This window comes from Oncorhynchus clarkii, chromosome 25, assembly GCF_045791955.1.
Source record: "Oncorhynchus clarkii lewisi isolate Uvic-CL-2024 chromosome 25, UVic_Ocla_1.0, whole genome shotgun sequence".
Lineage (NCBI taxonomy): Eukaryota > Metazoa > Chordata > Actinopteri > Salmoniformes > Salmonidae > Oncorhynchus > Oncorhynchus clarkii.
Window position 1 is genome coordinate 14,110,421 of NC_092171.1, and position 22,713 is coordinate 14,133,133.

At 44.9% G+C, this 22,713-nt stretch overlaps 2 protein-coding genes across 3 annotated transcripts in view; one reads left to right on the plus strand and one right to left on the minus strand.

Annotated features, from left to right (window-relative positions):
• The first annotated feature begins 253 nt into the window (after positions 1 to 253).
• LOC139383403 (galectin-8-like) lies at positions 254 to 4,574 on the plus strand. Its single transcript, XM_071127943.1, has 8 exons — positions 254 to 458; positions 838 to 926; positions 1,714 to 1,924; positions 2,184 to 2,303; positions 2,412 to 2,447; positions 2,567 to 2,655; positions 2,820 to 2,985; positions 3,146 to 4,574. The coding sequence occupies exons 1-8, from the start codon at positions 420 to 422 to the stop codon at positions 3,293 to 3,295; spliced, it is 900 nt and encodes a 299-aa protein (XP_070984044.1). The 5' UTR covers positions 254 to 419; the 3' UTR covers positions 3,296 to 4,574.
• A 545-nt stretch (positions 4,575 to 5,119) lies between these two features.
• LOC139383469 (palmitoyltransferase ZDHHC14-like) overlaps positions 5,120 to 22,713 on the minus strand; it is a 113,916-nt gene continuing 96,322 nt past the window's right edge. The window contains exons 8-10 of one of the 2 annotated variants that reach the window (XM_071128018.1): positions 20,060 to 20,169; positions 15,787 to 15,889; positions 5,120 to 6,420 (exon numbers count right to left, since the gene is read on the minus strand). In XM_071128018.1, the coding sequence (XP_070984119.1) occupies positions 6,031 to 6,420; positions 15,787 to 15,889; positions 20,060 to 20,169 (603 nt within the window). In that variant the 3' untranslated portion in view covers positions 5,120 to 6,030. Of the gene's footprint in view, positions 6,466 to 15,786; positions 15,890 to 20,059; positions 20,170 to 22,713 lie in introns of both variants that reach the window. The other variant, XM_071128017.1, reaches the window with a different exon arrangement.

Here is a 22,713-nt window from a genome sequence, read left to right on the forward strand (position 1 = left end):
TTAGGCATTAGGGGCCCATTTTCTTTATTGGTTTACTAGCCTATACTTTAGAGAAAGCTTTTAAGATTGTATTTTATTCTATGGCCTTGTTTTTGAGAACTGTAATTTATTGTAGGCTACCTTTCTATAAGCCTATTGCTATATATGCTACAGATGTGTGTTTGGCAATTGATTTGGTCTCCAGTCTCTGTTTTTGGATACAGTGGCAGCAGCCTGTCACAGCACATAGCCTGGATCACATGGTTGCGCATAGTGCGTGTGTGACGTAGTAGGACATTGAATAGAAGATGGAGAGAAAATGCCTACTGCCTTCTGAATATAGCAGAAAATAAAAACATCGACCCAATTCGTTCTACATTCTTTGCAATCATTTAGCGGTATAGGTAACCGCTGTATGGTAGTGTTGCATAACGTGCCCAATGGCTGTGGCAAACGCGAAACAAACGGTCCTAAATCCGGTAAGAGGCTTGTTCACTAGCCTACCTCTACTACTCACAGCGAGACTCTCCCTTTCTCAATAATAAGAATAAAACAATTCTGACACATTGAATAGCCTATCCTGCATATTAGGCTACCGCAGGTATTTTTTTGTTATCAATAGGTAGCTTATATGTGCAGCTATATCGTCCATCGTTTTGCAGTCATTTCATTGTAGCCTACAATTGTCGGGCCGAAATCCTGTTTAACGATTTTATACGATCTTGTGTATCAGCAATGGGATAGAGGTTATTGCATGTATTGTTAACTTAATGGCGTAGGACACACACTAAATATGATTTGATTATGTTTGCCTATATGTGTTGCCTTTATTACGCCTCTCTTTACCTCTCCATTCAGGTGATTCCGTTCACTGGAGCCATACCTGGGGGCCTACACCCTGGGGAGATAGTCATTATCCAGGGCACTGTTCACAATGATGCTGACAGGTATGTGATGATGTTGTTTTCCCTAAACGTAATTTCATGTCCACATCCCAGTTCAACCTAACACTGATTTTGGTTACCCAGAAGAACCATTCTCTCACTAAAGTTTGTAATTTCATGTTTGACTTGTGGGTGGATCTAGTGGAAAGGGGCTACAGAGGGTAGTGCATATTGCTCAGGACCTCTATACCAGGAGGTGTGAGAGGAAGGCCCTAAAAATGGTCAGACTCCAGCCACCCAAATCAGACTGTTCTCTCTGCTACTGCATGGCAAGTGGTACTGATGCACCAAGTCTGGAACCAGCAGGACCCTGAACAAGACTACTAAATACTTAAGTAAATAGCTACCCGGTCTAACTGCATTAAATCTTTTTGCACTCTTTTGACTCATCACATTCGCTGCTGCTACTGTTTATTATCTATCCTGTTGCCTAGACATACATATGTACATACTGTATATACTTACCTCGTACCCCTGCACATCGACTCGGTACTGGTACCCCGTGTATATAGCTAACTTATCGTTACTCATTCTGTATTTATTTCTTGTGCTATTTTTCTCTCTGCATTGTTGGGAAGGGCCTTCAGCAAGCATTTCTTCAGGCTCAACTGAAAAATAATATGCTTACCCAACTCAAAAAAATACACAAAAATAATAAATTTACCTAGCAAAAAAACATGTTTACCCAACTCCGTTCAACCAAAAAAATGATACATTTAGTGACTGGAGTCCCTACCTTTGCTTTTAGAAATGTTGAAACTCTTAATACACACCAATGTGATAACTGCAGGTTCCAGATGGACCTGTCCTGTGGCAGCAGTACTAAACCTCGTGCAGACATCGCCTTCCACTTCAACCCCCGTTTTAAGGGCTCCCCGTGTGTGGTGTGTAACTCCCTGGTGCAGGAGAGTTGGGGCAGGGAGGAGACCCTTCAGCAGCTGCCCTACAGACAGGGAGTAGCTTTCGAGACGATCATCCTGGTCCATGATGAGGTCTTTAAGGCAAGTGGACCAATGTCTGGGAGTTAACTGATTTACCATACATAGACTTGTTTAAGGTGACTTAAGCTGCAAAAACTGAGTGCAAAGTCTTCTTCAATTAGGCCACGTACAATAAAAACTCCCTACCCTACATTTGCTTGTACATTCACTTCTGTTGAGTCACAAGAAGCTAGTAGTATTATGCAGAAGTCAAGCAAATGCAGTATAATGGATTTAGTATATGATGTTGTGTGAATGCTGTTTTCCTTTGTACCTGCAGGTGGCAGTAAATGGTTCTCATTTGTTAGAATACAAGCACAGAATCCCACTGGACAGGATTGACACGCTTTCTATAAGTGGGAAAGTTAAGGTGCACGCCCTTGGTTTCATACCAAACTCAGTAAGTACCCCCCCCCCCCATTACTCTACTATATGTCCATACTAGAATAATAAAACATTTTTCAGCTCACTCTGTAATGACTGTCTTTATTATGATTTTCTCCTATAGGCAATATATTCAATATCAGGCGAATCAGGTGACCTGGTGAGTTTTATTATTTATAGTTTATGGAAAATATAAAACATCTATGTAAGGCAACATGAACAGTTGCATCAATATGTTGAACAGTTTACAGACATGGCCTAAATCTTGTGTATTTCCAGAGTCTCCCTTACAAAGGCAGTCTACTGAAAGGGGTGAGTCCAGGACAGCACATCACAATCAAGGGACAGGTCAGCATGTACCCACACAGGTAAGCAATGGGACACAACTCAGTATTTATACCATGTTTCAAGAAAATGGACCGTGTACCTTTTGAGGTGGTGTGTAAGGTCAGGACTGCCCAGTGCCCACTATCCGTAACACACTGTAGAATATCCTGCATCGTTGTTGTCTGATGAACCTCCTATCTGGCAGCTTCACCGTGAACCTCCGCAACAGCAGCAGTGAGAACATCGCTCTGCACCTGAACCCCCGGATGAAGTCGGCCATGGTCATCAGGAACTCCTACCTGAGTGAGTCCTGGGGACCAGAGGAGAGGGAGCTTCCCCTCTTCCCATTCTCACCTGGGGAGTACTTTGAGGTATGCTGCCTCTTAACATACAGTAGACATCGTTTTTTGTATTTCATTTTTCTTACTTAAAAAAAAAGCTAATTTATCAGTTCTCACATCACATGCACTATACCTGTATTATTGGAACTCTCGCTTGTCTTTTTCACTACAAGTACCCTCTCTGCCCCAGATGCTTATCCTCTGCCAGCCCCACCAGTTCAAGCTGGCGGTGAACGGCTCTCACCTGCTGGACTACAGGCATCGGGTGCAGGACCTGAGCACCATCAACCAGCTGGAGATCATGGGAGACCTGGAGCTGATGGATGTCAAGCTGTGGTGACCCAGGACATAGACGCTAAGCCCCATTCTGGACAACAGGCCAGGTTACACCCCCCACCACCAGTGAATATTAAATGTATTTATTTTAGACACTTATTGATGCCGTAAATCAATGGTGCTACCTATCAGTGATTTAAAATGGTTTGACCGTCCAGATATGTTTACACTTGATTGATTTTCAGATACAAAGGGTGTCTGACTACCTCCGGAGGTGGTCAGGAAGATCGGATCACAATGCGTCTTTTAATTGGCTACACCTGTCAAAATTTGGACAAAATCAGGACAAAGGACACGTTAGCACTAGGTATTAAGAGGGCTATAAATGAACTTACTGGTGGAAGGCCGCTAAATTTCAATTTACATCTACAGGGACCGTGATTTGGGAGGGGTTAGCTAAAGTATTTCTGGGAGCTGAAATACTAATATCACTAACATATTCCATAAACATTCCCAGTCACCCATCTCAGGTGTTGAAACAAAGGATAGGGTGGTTACAGGTGATGCTTAGCAACCCTTGGAATATGAAAACCCTGACCATATTTAACGTTCCTGTACCTGAGGGAACGAACATGTGTGGCTATTTATGACCCATAGGCTTCGTTTAGAAAGGCAGCCCAATTCTGACCTTTTTCCATGAATTGGTCTTTTGACCCAATCTGATGTGATTGTTCAAAAGACCAATTAGTGAAACAAAGATCACAATTGGGCTGCCTGTCTAAACGTAGCCTTGAGTAATATGTGCTTCAATATTCATCCAATAGATACCTTAGAAAGGCAATGTGGCCTAAAAGGCTGCATTACAAGGTCAAATACTCTATCACAGAAATGCCAAATCTAGTTGTCTCAGCTCACCCACCATATGATCTAGTCTAGTGTACTTCAGTCAAAGCACACTACAGGGTCAAACCAAATACACTGGTTGATGAGGATTCCAAGGAAAATAATGTGTGTTAATCAATCCGTGTTTTGACTGTGTGGCCATTTTCCTTTCTTGCTTGGCCACAGTCACTCAACTAACCATTTGAGCTGGTCATTTCTGCCACCTCTATACACATGATCTTTCAGTCATGCATTTCACCCACTTTGTTTTTAACAGTAATGTCTTACTGTTACCCTGCTGAGATGTCATCTCAGTCCAGTGGTGCACCAAGTGTGACTGGTTATATCTGCAAAGCAAGAGACCTTGTAGATGCCTGCTGTACATAATATAAAGAATCTACTGTATGTAATGTATTATAAATAGTTCCAAGTGCTTTTAAATAAATGTATGATGATTGGAATATTCCTCTGGGGTCTTTTTTCCATCTGTCCACCAGATCCTCAATTATCTGTGATATCTACATTTATCCTCTTCAACCACCAGATGGAGGTACAAGTTAAGAGGTGCAGTCGACTGGCCATTTTTTTTCACACTCAAACCATGCAGAGGCAAAGGCTCTTCTATAAGGTGATGTTGTCCAATGGAGTTTGCTTCGTCACATTAAAAATAGCAAATCCACGTGGCTTAGGGAAATGCAGTTCCTTCTGAAGTAAAGCCTATAGTCACTTTCGTTTGACTTTGTGTGCACACAATGAGGTGAGTATGTCTGGTGACAGAGAGCCCTTGTTTTTCCCGGTCTCTATGATCCAGAGGCATCTGACCCCAGATTAATGGACCATTACATGAGACCAGCCTACAGCAGGACTCACCCTCAACACACCATGTACAATGATTTTATACTGTTGAATCGTCACAAGGCTACCTTTTTTAAGACCTACCAAAGGATGATAACACATGACTTTCAACTGGTCACCTTGGGGCTTGGCTTCAACAGAGAGAATCAAGTACCTTAAAAATATGTGATTTTATTAATATATCCACAGGAAGTATAATGTGAGAAAAGAAAAAAAAAACCTTAGTATGGCACAACACAATACCAAATCTTTAACATGTAATTTAAAAATAAGAAATGAATTCTGATATGCAACATGATAACCTAACGCAGCAGGCATAAAAGAAAATGCCTGAGCGGAGTTTCCACATCCGGTTTTCAGCGGAAAAGGAAGCTAGGGTGAATTAGCTTTATCCCTGAACACCGGACACATCCGGACGTTGGCAACTCCCCTAAGGCTAGCAACATGATGACACTAACTCTTGTTTACTGATTGCACTGTCGACTATCAACCGGAATCTCCTCAGAAAGGCTGACACTGTCCATTAGTGATCAACAAGTAGGCCACAGTCCGTTGTACAAAAAAAGAAAATGCCAGAATCGTGATTCATGACAGAAATAAAGCAGCTTTTCTTTAACATATTTAGGAACAGCTGTCACAACACTTTTTTAAACTTTAAAATAGCTGACAGACAGCCATACACCTACCACTTCTGTTTTCCTCCTCAAATCCTATCCTTCGTCTGTCCCCCTCCCAGGAGAGTAGACTATGCTTCAGTAGAAAACAGTACGTTTGACTGTTTATAATATGGCACAGTCCCCTGGGCCCTTCACCAGCAACAACCCTCATTATGATGAAGAGGTTTGGCAAGTTGTTGGCTGAGGAGGGAAGGTCCCAGTTCAGGTCAGTTCTGCTCCCAAATAGTACCACAGTCTTTTAGAGGCTCAAGTCCTGTGATTTTAGTGGACAGAGAGGATATTGGTTACAGACATTCAGGGTTGGGGCGACCCACTGTTTGGCACGGGTGTGGATGGAAGGGAGGAGCGTTTTGGGGGACAGAGGGATGTTTGAGTGAACCCCCTGTCAGACAGAGCTGAGTTTGACCAGGCCTCTGACAGAGTCCTCGTGTAGAGAGTCCTGGCTGGCTGGATTGTAGAAGCCCTGTATGGTGTGGCTGTGTCCCAGGGGACTGCCGCAGGGGAGCATGCCCGGTGGCGAGGGAGCTTCCTCGGGCGTGAGGAAGTGGTGGTGGCCCCCGTCCGTGTGGTGGTGTCGTAGCCCGTCGCTTTGCTCGTTCCGGAGAGGCAGCATGTCGTTGTCACAGCTGAGGTTGGGGGTGGAGGTAGGGGGTGTCGGATGACCCCCCAGCGGCAGGGCTCCAGAGCAGGGACCCCCTAATGATGTTCTGCCTGGTAGAAACGCCTCGTCTGTGAGGATGACTGGCTCACTCTGCAGCAGGGGTGTGGCAGCAGCCTGCAAAACGAATTTGGTGCTCTGAATGCACTGGGCTTGATCACACTGAGATTGGTGAGTAAAGGAACGAGTGCAGGGAGAGTAATGAGACATGTTAAGGGGGAGGGATTGGAGGGGAATGTGAGGGTGATAGAAGAAGAGGAAGGTAAACAGATGACAGAGAAAGGAGCAAGAGGTTAACATGACGAGTGTAGTGAATGAATTAAGAAGAGAACATGGGGTGTTAGTAACTGTTAGAGTAAACTAACACCAGAGAGAAAAAAAACATTGTTCAAAGTGACCCAAATGCATAGTGAATTCAATACATGAAGTTGAGACAGCGGGCCATTAAGTCAGCTATTGATGTCTCTGGAACCGAAATAGTTTAAATGTAAATCAAGCATCTACATGGAATGAGCCAGCAGTGCACTGTTTGAGCACTTCTATAGCCTATCTAATAATTATCAGATGTAGTGCAAAGTGCAAAACTGAAAGGCAGGCAGAGTGCCCACACACACGAATCAAATGGGAAACCTTTTGATGATCCACTATGCCAAACCTGGCATTAGTGCTTTGAAAGGTCTTCTTAGATCTCACGTTCACAGGAGACTAAAGTAATAGAAGATAATCTGTTCCTCAAATCACCTGTCTGGCCAAGCATAACCACACCAGGTTAAGTTAGTTTATAGGACTACTTAAGTTTCTCTTATCAATTTCATATCAGTTGATGTTCTTTTATAGTCACTCAGAGACAAACTCAACCACTGGACTCAAACTTAGCTGCTAGTAGTCTCACATTCGTCTCAAGTTGTATTGTCCAGTGCGTTCTGCACCTAGATGCCTGACATGAGAGGCTATTCTCACATCGCAGGCTCCTAGTCCCTCCTTTGAGACACCACTACTGAAGGGGCCTGCTCCAGCCAGTAGGTATCATCTCTACAGGAAGCAGAGATCTGAGAGCTCACTGACAGAGAACCCCGGCCTACTGTCTCCAATACAGTCTGTCTGCTGGTACCAGCCAGGCCTGGAGACAAATAAGCTTTTCAGAGAGCGTTATACACAGGGATCAGAACAGTCACAGTACAGGGCGCCGACCAGAAATACACTCCAGCCTGAGAGGGTTGGTTCATCAGAGTCAGACCTAGGGTTGCAATGGGTCGGAAACCTTCCGGAATGTTGTTGATGTTAAGCCTGGGAATTTTGCTTAAATTCATCAAAAAGGTTAGCTTATAAACAGTGAACCTTTTCTGTGGGACACACAAGGCAATTCTAGGTCTTGTGGCATATTTTGGTTAAACTATCCCCGATTCAATGGAATTGCAACCCTCTGCATGCAAAGTCCATCCTTCCATCACATGTGCAGTGCACTCTTCCATCACATGTGCAGCCGATTCAAGATTTTGCACACTAATGAGATGCTATTGAGCCCACACTACTACACTGTCTGAGCCAAGGACTACATGCTTTCTGGTTTTGATTACAATACTGGGTGGAGTGAATATATTTTATGACATACATCATTTTTTGTTAACTAGTAAATAGTAGCCTACAGCAAAGTGTGTTTAAATAATTTATAACTTGTTAATTTCAGCTAATGCGTTTTTTGCTACCATGTGGGTTTTAGCTTGCTTGAGCCTACTAACTGAGGCGTGTTAATATATTCCATATATGTTTCATTTTAAAACGTTTATCTTACAAAAGGAGTTGTTTAGTCTAACTGTTTAACTATTTATCTGTACATGGAATTGTATTTGTTTTTTTTGTTACTCATTTTTTTAATGCCACGGGCACTATCTGATGTGTCGAGACATTTCACTGCAGCTAAAGTAGAAGGAAAAGCTGTGTACATTTTCAAATACTGTGCCAAATCATATGTGAAGAACGCAACAAAGATGAAGAATCATCTGGCCAAGTGCATAAAGTTCCCTCAGCGCTCACAACAAGCAACCTCTGACAAAAGTCCCTCTACTTCTAGAAAATGATGAACCAGACACCTTATCGATAGCAACAGCCCATGGTCCTCCTGGAATCAGAAGTTTTTTTTTGACTCAATGGAGGAACGTAGTCAGAGAAATGCTGATGAGTGTCTTGCTCTAGCTGTGTATGCAACTGGTTCACCTCTGATGCTCACAGGCAATGTGTATTGGAAGAGATTTCTGAATGTTCTTCACCCAGCATACACCCCTCCAACCAGACATGTTGTATCTACTCATTTGCTGGATGCAGAGTTCAACAGACTTCAAGTGAAGGTCAAACAAATCATAGAGAAAGCAGACTGTATTGCAATTATCTCTGATGGGTGGTTGAATGTTGTGGGCAAGGAATAATTAACTACATCATCGCCACCCTTCAACCAGTATTTTACAAGAGCACAGACACAAGGGACAACAGACACACCGGTCTCTACATTGCAGATGAGCTGAAGGCAGTCATCAATGACCTTGGACCACAGAAGGTATTTGCACTGGTGACAGACAATGCTGCGAACATGAAGGCTGCTTGGTCTAAAGTGGAGGAGTCCTACCCTCACATCACACCCATTGGCTGTGCTGCTCGTGCATTGAATCTGCTCCTCAAGGACATCATGGCACTGAAAACAATGGATACACTCTACAAACGAGCCAAGGAAATGGTTAGGTATGTGAATGATCATCAAGTTATATCAGCAATCTACATCACCAAGCAAAGTGAGAAGAGTAAGAGCACCACATTGAAGCTGCCCAGCAACACCTGTTGGGGTGGTGTTGTCATCATGTTTGACTGTCTCCTGGAGGGGAAGGAGTCTCTCCAAGAAATGTCCATATCACAGTCTGCCGATATGGACAGCCCCATCAAGAGTATCCTCCTGGATGATTTATTTTGTCAAAGAGTGGTAAGCAGCCTGAAACTACTGAAACCTATAGCAGTAGCCATTGTACGGATTGAGGGAGATAATGCCATCCTGTGATGTTCAGACTCTGCTTGCAGATGTAAAATAAGAAATCCGTACTGCCCTGCCCACTTCACTGTTGCTCCAAGCAGAGGAAACTGCAGTTCTGAAACACATACAAAAAAGCGTGAAAACTTCTGCCTGAAATCCATACAAGCCGCAGCGTACATGTTGGACCCCAAGTATGCTGGCAAGAGCATCCTGTCTGGTGCAGAGATCAACAAGGCCTATGGTGTCATCACTATCGTGTCTCGTCACGTTGGCATGGATGAGGGCAAGGTTCTTGGCAGTCTGGCGAAGTACACTTCCAAGCAAGGGCTTTGGGATGGAGATGCAATATGGCAGGGATGCCAACATATCTCATCAGACACCTGGTGGAAGGGACTTTGTGGATCTGAGGCTCTTTCCCTTGTTGCCTCCATCCTCCAAATCCCACCAACATCAGCCGCCTCAAAGTGCAACTGGTCCTTGTTTGGGAACATACACACCAAAGCACGCAACAAGCTGACCAATACAAGAGTTGACAAATCGGTGGCCAGCCGGGCAAATTTAAGGCTTTTTGAGCCTGACAACGAGCTAGGTTGGAAAGTGACAGTGAAGATGAGGCCTCAGAATCTGATGTTCAAGGGGTGGACATTGAGGAGGTCCAGGGAGAAGACATGGAAGCCTGAGAGGAAGACAATCAAAGCTTTAGTTTCTAGACTAACATTTTTAGGAGATGCAATGGATCATTCAATATTCCCTTTCTTCTGTTGTTCAGTGAAATGCCCCCATGTGAAGAGTCAACTCATTTAATTAAAGTTCAATTCATAACTAAATAGCTTTTTTAAAATGTCTATTGTAAGGATTTAATCATTTGCAATTATGTCTACTTATGATAAGGTACAATGTTTGTTTGTCTCCATATGATATGGTAAATATATCCAATGCAAAAAACATCTATGGTATTAATATTAATTTGCATATATTCCCATTAATTCCCACATTAAGTTATCACCTCTGAATATTCCCCAAAATGTGCAACCCTAGTCAGACCCTACCAGAACAGACAGAAAGACGTTGGGAGAGAAGAGAAACGCTGGTAACTACATGGAGCTATTAAGAAAGCAACACACTGTATTTACATCAACCTATAGTAATGAAACAACTGGAGCGATCCTCTAACATGGGCAAACCTGCATCGTGATTAGTTTAGCTTTAGCCTGATCCCAATGTCAGCGAGTCGAAAGCTTCTCTTTGACAAATGCACATCCAAAAGCCCCACAATCTGATCACTGCTCCCAATCTAATCATTTACATTTTAGTCATTTAGCAGACGCAAGGGCACATACACATTTTTCACAGAGTCAGCTTGGGGATTCAAACTAGCAACCTTTCCGTTTGTGGCCCAACACTGCTCCCTGCTAGGCTACCTGCCGCCCCGGGGCCTGCTTTGGCAAAGCTGCACTCCAAAAGTGACTTTCTGAAAGCATTTCATGTGTCAGCTCCATACTGCCCTTTGGAAGAAGAAGCATGGTATTATTTACTAATGAGCTTAGACTATCTCCTTGGCTGAAATTACTTTAGAGGTTGAGTTGCTGGACAAGGTTGGGTCTGGGACTGCTGCCCAGGTGTGGGTGAAGGAACAGGGGGCAGATGAGACGCCTGTCATTACCCACATTGGCAGGCTTCACTGTGCTATGAGCCTGTGAGATAGTGAAGTTCAGCTCTGATAAGTTTAGCCCTGGTCGTAAACCTTTCATCAGCTCAGCAGGCTACAGGAAGAGCAGCTCTCACCTTGCCATGGAGAGAGGAAACCAACCAACCCTGACCTAGCCTGAACAAAACCCTGCACGTCTACTCTGTATCTTCATCACAGCTGACTTAGGCACGCGCTGATTGAATTTTCAGCGTTTATCTTAAGTGTTTCAGGCAATAAAACGATGACGGCTGTGTAAACATTGATTCATGTTAGGGCTGTTTAAGCTAGATGAGTTTGACACATAGGTGAGCAGTGTTGGCCATTCCGTCTAATGAATTAGCAATCACCAGTCAAGTAGACACTGCTGAGATACTGAAGAGAAAGGGAGTCTACAATGGAGTTCTGTGTGTCGTCATCCATTACTCAAGAAGAAGCTGGCAAGTTGAAACAGTCCAAAGTCAGAATCTATATCTGTAAAGCCTCTGTTGTGTAAAAATAGCTGCCAGCCACCACAGAAAAGGCGAGAGAAAAAAAATGAGATAAAGATGTGCTGGTAAGTATTACAGAGAACACGGACAGAGCGAGAGGAAGAACAAAGCAGATGCTATTTTAACTAGAGGTCATGGCCACTTCGAGATGTCACCTCGCTCGCACATACTGTTCTCTCGGTCACTTCCTGACTGGGGCCTGTGACGGATGGTGTGATATGGCATGATGTCACCGTTGCCATGGTGTCGAGGCTTCTGTTGTTCAGCCTACCATGTCTTTAGAGAACAAACGTAAAAATGTATGGAAATGTACTGGATTCTCTGCACTTGATGATTATTCCCCAATTTGCCTACGTACACTGACAGACTGCCTTTCACTATTTACATGACGACCAGGTATGAGTCAACGGCGCAATTCGCAATGTAAACTCTCTCTCTTGTCTTGTCAAATGCACACACCACATTCTCTAAGTTGGTGAGTAAAGATAGATGATGTTAGTGGCGACATTTCAATGGTTCCCCTGTGGGAAGTCAATTACTGCAGTATATTACTAATAATAACTGTTTAACAGATGGGCTCTATTTCTACACGTGATAAAGTTATGGAATGTCAAACCTGTCTCCCAGCCAAAACAACCAGCTCAAGCATTCCAGATGGCCATGACACATCTTTAGAACAATTCAATAAGACCAGAGTTAGCGGGACAGGAACACCGCTAACAAGGGCTTATTTTATGTGGTCCGTATTATTCTAAGAGCCCATTGGATTCAAGTTCAGAGGACTGTAGCGAGTAGTGACTGTTCATTAGAATGTACGAGGAGGGAAACGATGGCTTGTTCACTAAGGGGCCACCAGACTCCCAGACAGACTCTTTCTTCCATTCTCTGCCAGATTGTGGGGTGCGGTCAATAATGTATATAAAACCCTGGATTGCTGTTGCTATGTATTGGCCAATGAGAGGCTTTGAAGCCACCGGTCGGCCATATTGGCACTCCCCAAAAGAAGCAGTTTGCTATAGGAATGAATGGAATTCTACAAGTATTCCAATTAAAATGTTTCAAGGACAAAATAACATCTATTTGAGTATTTTTGTTGTGGTAGTGTGGATCAAAAAAATATACTTTAAGGATTTTTAAACATGTTTAACTCACATAATAATTAAGGTGTTTGTAATATAATAAATGTAGCAAAAACAAATGCCGACATTAATAAATGCATATCTATAGTTTCCAGAATATTTCTTACATTAGTGGGGGACTGCCAAGATGGAGGTGCGGTGGCTTCAAAACAGTGCCCCCTGTTCGTCATCTAGTGACATTTGTAGCTTCACGCCCTTTGATCTGATACTCCGACACCAATTACACTGTCAGCTGACAGGGCCTTGTTTAAGTAACTCTCTCCATGATTTTACTGTAGGATCCTTCTCTCTAAAAGAGCATGTATTCTCCCCATCTCTGTTTCTGTCTCTCTCTCCTATCATCCATTTCTTGCTTTCTATCCATCAGTCTCTTTCTGCCATGTCAAAGCCTCCGAGAACATGAGTTAGATTGTCAGCATGTCCAGTCAGTCTGCCTGATAGCTTGTAGGAATCAGAGGGGGAAAGGGAGTGCACTGCACATGAGCACAACATACGCAAACATTCCCAAATCTCCGACATGTCATTTTATTTGCGAGAGGGGGACAGGGACTGTTGACAGTGGGGAAAGCCAAGGAGTCATACACACCACAGTCCACAATGCATTGCTTGTCACAGTGCACACACAAGTCCCTCCTCCCCCTGCTGACCTATTTCCCAGCCATAATGCCAGATCACAGAGCATCATGGGTAAAATCTGTGAGTATAATAACATAAACAACCCCCTATTTGGAATCCCAAGAGTTGATTTGCTCCAATCTGTCGACCAGAGATGGAAATGAGATAGATTTGGATTGAGCGGGATAAAGATGAGAGATAAACAGCCTTGTTTGTGGGCTTTCTAGCGTGGGATGATGAGGGGAGGAACAATGTTTGTCTATCCTAACAGATCTTGCACAGCATCTTATCAGGAACACCTCTGGAGAGAGATGTAGAGAGAGAGAGAGAATTGGTATACAGAGGCAGAAAGAGAAAAGAGAGCGACGCTCTGACCCTACCCTGCCCTTGCCTAAACCAAGTACCAATGTTGATGATTGCAATAACACACCATGATACCGCTGGTCATCATAATAGATTGATTGGGATAGTTTATCCATCTAGTTTGCAAGGCTGACAGTTGAGCCGTTGTTTACAGATGAAATACGTTGCAGGATATAAGACGACAGCTGAAACCCCATGGCTACTATGAGTGGAGAGCTAGAGAGGCTGGCACTGCCAAGCAGGAGAGGCTGGCACTGCCAAGCAGGAGAGGCTGGCACTGCCAAGCACAGCTGCAATACCGTGTCCTGGGTTTCCCAGGGTGAGTCAGCCAAAGATGGGTCACTGTTCGGCCATCCTCTGTGGAGATGGGAGAACCTTCCAGAAGGACAACCATCTCTGCAGTACTTCACCGATCAGGCCTTTATGGTAGAGGCGCCAGGCGGAAGCCACTCATCAGTAAAAGGCACATGACAGCCCGCCTGGAGTTTGCCAAAAGGCAACTAAAGGACTCTCAGACCATGAGTAACAAGATTCTCTGATCTGATGAAAAGATTGAACTCTTTGGCCTGAATGCCAAGCGCCACATCTGGAGGAAACCAGGCACTATCCCTATGATGAAGCATTGTGGTGGGAGCATCATGCGGTGGGGATGTTTTTCAGCGGAAGGGACTGGGAGAATAATCAGGATCGAGAGAAAGATGAATGGAGCAAAGTACAAAAAGATCCTTGATGAAAACCTGCTCCAGAGCGCTAAGGACCTCAGACTGGACTGGAAGGTTCACCTTCCAACAGGGCAATGACCCAAAGCACACAGCCAAGACAACGCAGGAGTGGCTTCAGGACAAGTCTCTGAACATCCTTGAGTGGCCCAGTCAGAGCCCGGACTTGAACCCGATTGAACATCTCTGGAGACCTGAAAATAGCTGTGCAGCGACACTCCCCATCCAACCTGACAGAGCTTGAGAGGATCTGCAGAGAAGAATGGGAGAAACTACCCAAATACAGGTGTGCCAAGCTTGTAGCGTCATACCTTAGAAGACTCGTGGCTGTCATCGCTGCCAAAGGTGCTTCAACAAAGTACTGAGTAAAGAGTCTGAATACTTATGTAAATGTGATATTTCTAAAAAACAGTTTTTGCTTTGTCATCATGATGAATTGTGTGTAGGTTGAATGAGGAAATAAACAATTTAATCAATTTTAGAATAAGGCTGTAATGTAACAAAATGTGGAAAAAAGTCAAGGGGTCTGAATACTTTCCGAATGCACTATATACTCAGAACAAAAATATAAATGCAACAATTTCAATGATTTTACTGAGTTACAGTTCATGTAAGGAAATCAGACAATTGAAATAAATTAGGCCCTGATCTATGGATTTCACATGACTGGGAAGGGGTGCAGTCATTGGTGGGTCTGGGAGGGCATTGGCCCACCCACTGGGGAGCCAAGCTCAGCCAATCAGAATGGATTTTCCCCACAAAATGGCTTATTACAGACAGAAACCCTCCTCAGTTTCATCAGCTGTCTGGGTGGCTGGTCTCAGACAATCACCGCAGGTGAAGAAGCCAGATGTGGAGGTCCTGGGCTGGCATGGTTACACGTGGTCTGCGGTTGTGAGGCCAGTTGGATGTACAGCCAAATTCTCAAAAAATAAGTTGGGGGTGGCTTATGGTACAAAAATTAACATTCAGTTCTCTGGCAATGGCTCTGGTGGACATTCTTGCATTCAGCATGCCAATTGCACGCTCCCTCAAAACTTGAGACATCTGTGGCATTGTGTTTTGGGAAAAAAAATCACATTTTAGAGTGGCCTTTTATTGTCCCCAGCACAAGGTGCACCTGTGTAAATGATCATCCTGTTTAATCAGCTTCTTGATATGCCACACCTGTCAGGCGGATGGATTATCTTGGCAAAGGAGAAATGCTCACTAAATGGAAGTACACAAATTTGTACACAAACTTTGGAAGAAATAAGCTTTTCTTGCATCTGGAAAATGTCTGGGATCTTTTATTTCAGCTTATGAAACCAACATTTTACATTTCTGTTCGTATATGTGGTAATGAAGGCAATACATAAGCCATATTAAGATGACCAGGGTCTGAGTTTGAGGGTTTTCAATGACATGATGGCCATAAGTAGGTTTGGAAATGATTGAGTGGAGAATGGCTTACCATGTGGCTCTGTGATTGGGTGGATCCGTACATGGTGATGCCATTGGTTGGCGGGATGGGCTGCGGCGTGTCCGATTGGACAAAGCCTCTTCTGTCGATGAGACTGAAGAGAGAGAGAAATATCTGAGGAAACCATTCAATGATATTAATAATATTGTAGATCCCTTCCTTAACGCCTTATATAATATCTGTGTTTCGGAGAACGCAGATGCAATCAAGGAATCCAGACATTAAAACAGGATATTAAAATGTTTTATTGAACTTAGTAGAATCAAGAAAAAAATTCTAACTGATTTTACAGGGTCCTATCTCCTCGAAAAATGAATCAGGCATAGGTCCAAGTCTATTTCAATACTGTACTTTGAAGCAATGCTGAAACTGTATATTTATTTTGCAGTGATCCTGCCGAAACTACATTTATTTATATTTTATTTAACTAGGCAAGTCAGTTAAGAACAAATTCTTATTTACAATAACAGCCTGCCAAAAGGCAAAAGGACTCCTGCGGGGATGAGGGCTGGGTTTAAAAATAAAAATAAATTAAATTAAAATATAGGATTAAAACACACATGACGAGACAACACTACACAAAGAGAGACCTAAAGATGACAACAACATGGTAGCAACACAACATGACAACAACATGGTAGCAACACAACATGGCAGCAGAACAAAACAGGGTAAAAACATTATTGGGCACAGACAACAGCATAAATGTCAAGAAGGTAGAGACAACAATACATCATGCAAAGCAGCCACAACTGTCAGTAAGAGTGTCCAGGATTCTTATAAACACAGATTTTGTGAATGAAATGCTTTGATTTCCTTGAATACTTTCATTTCAAATCCTTGGCAGATATCCTTACACAATGTAACTCAACTTTAAGAGGATGCAGAATACACATGAAATTACTTTCGGAGAGTCAAATATTGTGAAAGAATAAGAGGGCCTAATCTACACAGCTGCCACAGACAGACACCAGGGAACCCCCGAATGGGAGACTTGTGCCCTGCCTAATGTCTCACTCTGTATGCAGGCGCTCCTCTTGGTAGTCAATCATTGAGGTCATGCAAAGATCAGTGGAGTGAATCATTATTTCTGTTCGATCACTACCGTTGCTAGGCTGAGACATGGCTGGTTAGGCAGGAACCTGCTGAGGTTAAGCAACCGGATTGTCATAGTGTGTGTGTGTGTGTCTGAGCGTGCGTGTGTGTGTTTGTATAAGGGTGTGTGTGTGTGTGGTTATGTGTAAGCACATAGAGAAGTCATGAGCTAGCCGTGTGTGATAACATCCAGGGGCCGTGTGATGATATGAAACAGTGACACAGATCAGCTCTAACGGAATACAAACAACTCTTCCAGTGGAAACACAGCTCTGAGGGAGGCCTGTGTGTGTGTGTGTGTGTGTGTGTGTGTGTGTGTGTGTAGGGTAATCAGTAACAGAGAGCCTGTTGACTCTGAGAAATTGAGTCTCTTACAGGAATTCAATGGAGGTGAACTGAAGAAGAGAAACAGACACACACACACACACACACTCCACCCCCCTTGCCCACCACCTGCCCATAGAGGATCTCCCCCTGCCAACCAGTAGAGTCCTTACCAGTGAGCAATGCTGTGGGCAGTGGAGGCTGGGTTGGGACTCTCACACAGAGAGCAGTAAAACACACTGACAACCCCTGGGCTAAAAGCCTCCTTAACCACTCTGGCCTGTTAATTCCATTTCTCCCTAGTCTGTACATGTGTTTTACCAAGGAGAGACTTTCTCGTCTCACTGTTAATGACCTGCTACTGACGCACTGTACCATGCCTTTATGCGTGTCCAAAATGGCACCCTAATTCCCTATATAGGGCCCTATTTTTGACCGGAACCCTATGCCTAAGCTCTGGTCAAAGTAGCGCACTACATAGGAAATAAGGTGCCTTTTGAAATGGAGCCTTAGAGTTAACCACACAGTCAAGCCACAGAGGAGCTGCTGCGTGTTGTGTTGTCTCATCAGAGAGGGGAAAACTGAACTGTAAAGGGGAGATAGAGCCTCCACCACAGAGAGAGAGTGTAGAACCAGAGCCTCCACCACAGAGAGAGTGTGTAGAACCAGAGCCTCCACCACAGAGAGAGTGTGTAGAACCAGAGCCTCCACCACAGAGAGAGTGTAGAACCAGAGCCTCCACCACAGAGAGAGTGTGTAGAACCAGAGCCTCCACCACAGAGAGAGTGTGTAGAACCAGAGCCTCCACCACAGAGAGTGTGTAGAACCAGAGCCTCTACCACAGAGAGAGTGTGTAGAACCAGAGCCTCCACCACAGAGAGAGTGTGTAGAACCAGAGCCTCCACCACAGAGAGAGTGTGTAGAACCAGAGCCTCCACCACAGAGTGTGTAGAACCAAAGCCTCCACCACAGAGAGAGTGTGTAGAACCAGAGCCTCCACCACAGAGAGAGTGTTTAGAACCAGAGCCTCCACCACAGAGAGAGTGTGTAGAACCAGAGCCTCCACCACAGAGAGAGTGTGTAGAACCAGAGCCTCCACCACAGAGAGTGTGTGTAGAACCAGAGCCTCCACCACAGAGAGTGTGTGTAGAATCAGAGCCTCCACCACAGAGAGTGTAGAACCAGAGCCTCCACCACAGAGAGAGTGTGTAGAAACAGAGTCTCCACCACAGAGAGTGTGTAGAACCAGAGCCTCCACCACAGAGAGTGTGTGTAGAATCAGAGCCTCCACCACAGAGAGAGTGTGTAGAACATGAGGAGAGGCACGTTGGGAGTGGGAAGCAGAGCCTCCACCACAGGGAGAGTGTGTAGAACCAGAGCCTCCACCACAGAGATTGTGTAGAACCAGAGCTTCCACCACAGAGAGAGTGTGTAGAACCAGAGCCTCCACCACAGAGAGAGTGTAGAACCAGAGCCTCCACCACAGAGAGAGTGTAGAACCAGAGCCTCCACCACAGAGAGAGTATAGAACATGAGGAGAGGCACGTTGGGAGTGGGAAGCAGAGCCTCCACCACAGGGAGAGTGTGTAGAACCAGAGCCTCCACCACAGAGATTGTGTAGAACCAGAGCTTCCACCACAGATAGTGTGTAGAACCAGAGCCTCCACCACAGAGAGAGTGTAGAACCAGAGCCTCCACCACAGAGAGTGTGTAGAACATGAGGAGAGCCACGTTGGGAGTGGGAAGCAGAGCCTCCACCACAGGGAGAGTGTGTAGAACCAGAGCCTCCACCACAGAGATTGTGTAGAACCAGAGCCTCCACCACAGAGAGAGTGTAGAACCAGAGCCTCCACCACAGAGAGAGTGTGTAGAACATGAGGAGAGGCACGTTGGGAGTGGGAAGCAGAGCCTCCACCACAGAGAGTGTGTAGAACATGAGGAGAGGCACGTTGGGGAGAGGAGAGGCACGCTGAAATGAGGAGAGGCACGCTGAAATCCTCGGTACTATCAGAAGTCTGAATGAATGAGAGAATGAGAGACGAATGAGAGATGATTTCACAGCAGGCTCTCTAGTCCCGCAAGATCAACTCTGTGACCGGCCTATTTTAGCTTTCTGACCATGCAGGAAATGACTTTTTTTTTTTTTCTCCACCCGAGTGAGTCTGACCACAAGACAGACCACTATAATGACACGCCGCATGAGTTTGATGGATCCTTTTAGTCTCCTTCTAATGCCTCTTCAAGGGGCAGTGCAGTTAAAAACATTACATTTCAACACCATGAGGTTCAAATAACACTCAAATTATGAAAGTGCCTTTTGTGTAAGAGCTGTTTGGAAAACAAAATGCCTGGAATTTCAGCCTGCTTAGGATGGAACTTTTGGCCCCCATCATGACATCACAATGACCAGAGCATAATAGACCATTGACTGTTCATCTGGGTAAGGGGGTGGGCTCTAGACCATCCTATAAGCCAATCACGGCTGTGAATGTAAACATCTTCAGACCACACGATCAGACAGGCTAAAGGCTCAGGGAAATAAACTATTTAAATACATATATTTTGGAGCTATTTTCATTAAATAAACACAGTGATCTATTAGACATACAGTGATGTAAGAATACAATTAAAAAGACTGCAAAGGTGCTTTAAAAGGAAAGTAATCGGATTACATTACCACGTTTGTGTAATCCACTGATTACAATTTTGGACCTGTACATAGTAACTAACTGATTCCATTTAGAAAGTAACCTACCAAACCCTGGCCATATGTTACATTTTTAGAAAGTAAAAAAAGAATGAGAGTTCCATAGACAAGCACACACACACACAGGCCCGTCCTTACCTGGGTGGCAGGGGTCCACACAGCGCTGCACAGCAGTTGGTGAATATGTTTCCGTGGCTGTAAGGGTTATAATTGTCTTTCCCTCTTTTAGACGACCACGACCCTTTGATCTGAAACAGAAACACAGCAGTCATAGAGAGCAGTGACAGCAGTGAGTGATGAGGCAAACTGCTTTGAAATAAATTAGGTCAAAGCTAAGAGATCTGGCTGTCTTCCCCGCAACCATCTATCCTCTAGAGAAAAACTCAACTTGCTGCCTGGGTCTAGTAGTGACTAGGTGTAATCTGGTAGCAGACAGGAGAAGGCTGGGGGTCTAGTAGTGTCTATGTGTAATCTGGTAGCAGACGGGAGAAGGCTGGGGGTCTAGTATTGTCTATGTGTAATCTGGTAGCAAACAGGAGAAGGCTGGGGGTCTAGTAGTGTCTGTGTGTAATCTGGTAGCAGACAGGAGAAGGTTGGGGGTCTAGTAGTGTCTATGTGTAATCTGGTAGCAGACAGGAGAAGGCTGGGGGTCTAGTAGTGTCTATGTGTAATCTGGTAGCAGACAGGAGAAGGCTGGGGGTCTAGTAGTGTCTATGTGTAATCTGGTAGCAGACAGGAGAAGGCTGGGGGTCTAGTATTGTCTATGTGTAATCTGGTAGCAGACAGGAGAAGACTGGGGGTCTAGTATTGTCTATGTGTAATCTGGTAGCAAACAGGAGAAGGCTGGGGGTCTAGTAGTGTCTGTGTAATCTGGTAGCAGACAGGAGAAGGCTGGGGGTCTAGTAGTGTCTATGTGTAATCTGGTAGCAGACAGGAGAAGGCTGGGGGTCTAGTAGTGTCTATGTGTAATCTGGTAGCAGACAGGAGAAGGCTGGGGGTCTAGTAGTGTCTATGTGTAATCTGGTAGCAGACAGGAGAAGGCTGGGGGTCTAGTCGTGTCTGTGTAATCTGGTAGCACACAGGAGAAGGCTGGGGGTCTAGTAGTGTCTATGTGTAATCTGGTAGCAGACAGGAGAAGGCTGGGGGTCTAGTAGTGTCTATGTGTAATCTGGTAGCAGACAGGAGAAGGCTGGGGGTCTAGTAGTGTCTATGTGTAATCTGGTAGCAGACAGGAGAAGGCTGGGGGTCTAGTAGTGTCAATGTGTAATCTGGTAGCAAACAGGAGAAGGCTGGGGGTCTAGTAGTGTCTATGTGTAATCTGGTAGCAGACAGGAGAAGGCTGGGGGTCTAGTAGTGTCTGTGTAATCTGGTAGCAGACAGGAGAAGGCTGGGGGTCTAGTAGTGTCTATGTGTAATCTGGTAGCAGACAGGAGAAGGCTGGGGGTCTAGTAGTGTCTGTGTAATCTGGTAGCACACAGGAGAAGGCTGGGGGTCTAGTAGTGTCTATGTGTAATCTGGTAGCAGACAGGAGAAGGCTGGGGGTCTAGTAGTGTCTATGTGTAATCTGGTAGCAGAAAGGAGAAGGCTGGGGGTCTAGTAGTGTCTATGTGTAATCTGGTAGCAGACAGGAGAAGGCTGGGGGTCTAGTAGTGTCTATGTGTAATCTGGTAGCAGACAGGAGAAGGCTGGGGGTCTAGTAGTGTCTATGTGTAATCTGGTAGGAGACAGGAGAAGGCTGGGGGTCTAGTAGTATCTATGTGTAATCTGGTAGCAGACAGGAGAAGGCTGGGGGTCTAGTAGTGTCTATGTGTAATCTGGTAGCAGACAGGAGACGGCTGGGGGTCTAGTAGTGTCTATGTGTAATCTGGTAGCAGACAGGAGAAGGCTGGGGGTCTAGTAGTGTCTATGTGTAATCTGGTAGCAGACAGGAGAAGGCTGGGGGTCTAGTAGTATCTATGTGTAATCTGGTAGCAGACAGGAGAAGGCTGGGGGTCTAGTAGTGTCTATGTGTAATCTGGTAGCAGACAGGAGAAGGCTGGGGGTCTAGTAGTGTCTATGTGTAATCTGGTAGCAGACAGGAGAAGGCTGGGGGTCTAGTAGTGTCTATGTGTAATCTGGTAGCAGACAGGAGAAGGCTGGGGGTCTAGTAGTGTCTATGTGTAATCTGGTAGCAGACAGGAGAAGGCTGGGGGTCTAGTAGTGTCTATGTGTAATCTGGTAGCAGACAGGAGAAGGCTGGGGGTCTAGTAGTGTCTATGTGTAATCTGGTAGCAGACAGGAGAAGGCTGGCGGTCTAGTAGTGTCTATGTGTAATCTGGTAGCAGACAGGAGAAGGCTGGGGGTCTAGTAGTGTCTATGTGTAATCTGGTAGCAGACAGGAGAAGGCTGGGGGTCTAGTAGTGTCTATGTGTAATCTGGTAGCAGACAGGAGAAGGCTGGGGGTCTAGTAGTGTCTATGTGTAATCTGGTAGCAGACAGGAGAAGGCTGGGGGTCTAGTAGTGTCTATGTGTAATCTGGTAGCAGACAGGAGAAGGCTGGGGGTCTAGTAGTGTCTATGTGTAATCTGGTAGCAGACAGGAGAAGGCTGGGGGTCTAGTAGTGTCTATGTGTAATCTGGTAGGAGACAGGAGAAGGCTGGGGGTCTAGTAGTATCTATGTGTAATCTGGTAGCAGACAGGAGAAGGCTGGGGGTCTAGTAGTGTCTATGTGTAATCTGGTAGCAGACAGGAGACGGCTGGGGGTCTAGTAGTGTCTATGTGTAATCTGGTAGCAGACAGGAGAAGGCTGGGGG

What these genes read in the sequence shown, in the direction of transcription:
- LOC139383403 (XM_071127943.1), top strand. Translation starts at nt 420, where the DNA reads ATGGCTGTGGCAAACGCGAAACAAACGGTCCTAAATCCG. An exon ending in AACAAACGGTCCTAAATCCG is followed by an intron (nt 459 to 837) that starts GTAAGAGGCTTG and finishes CTCTCCATTCAG; the next exon opens with GTGATTCCGTTCACTGGAGC. An exon ending in TCCATGATGAGGTCTTTAAG is followed by an intron (nt 1,925 to 2,183) that starts GCAAGTGGACCA and finishes TTGTACCTGCAG; the next exon opens with GTGGCAGTAAATGGTTCTCA.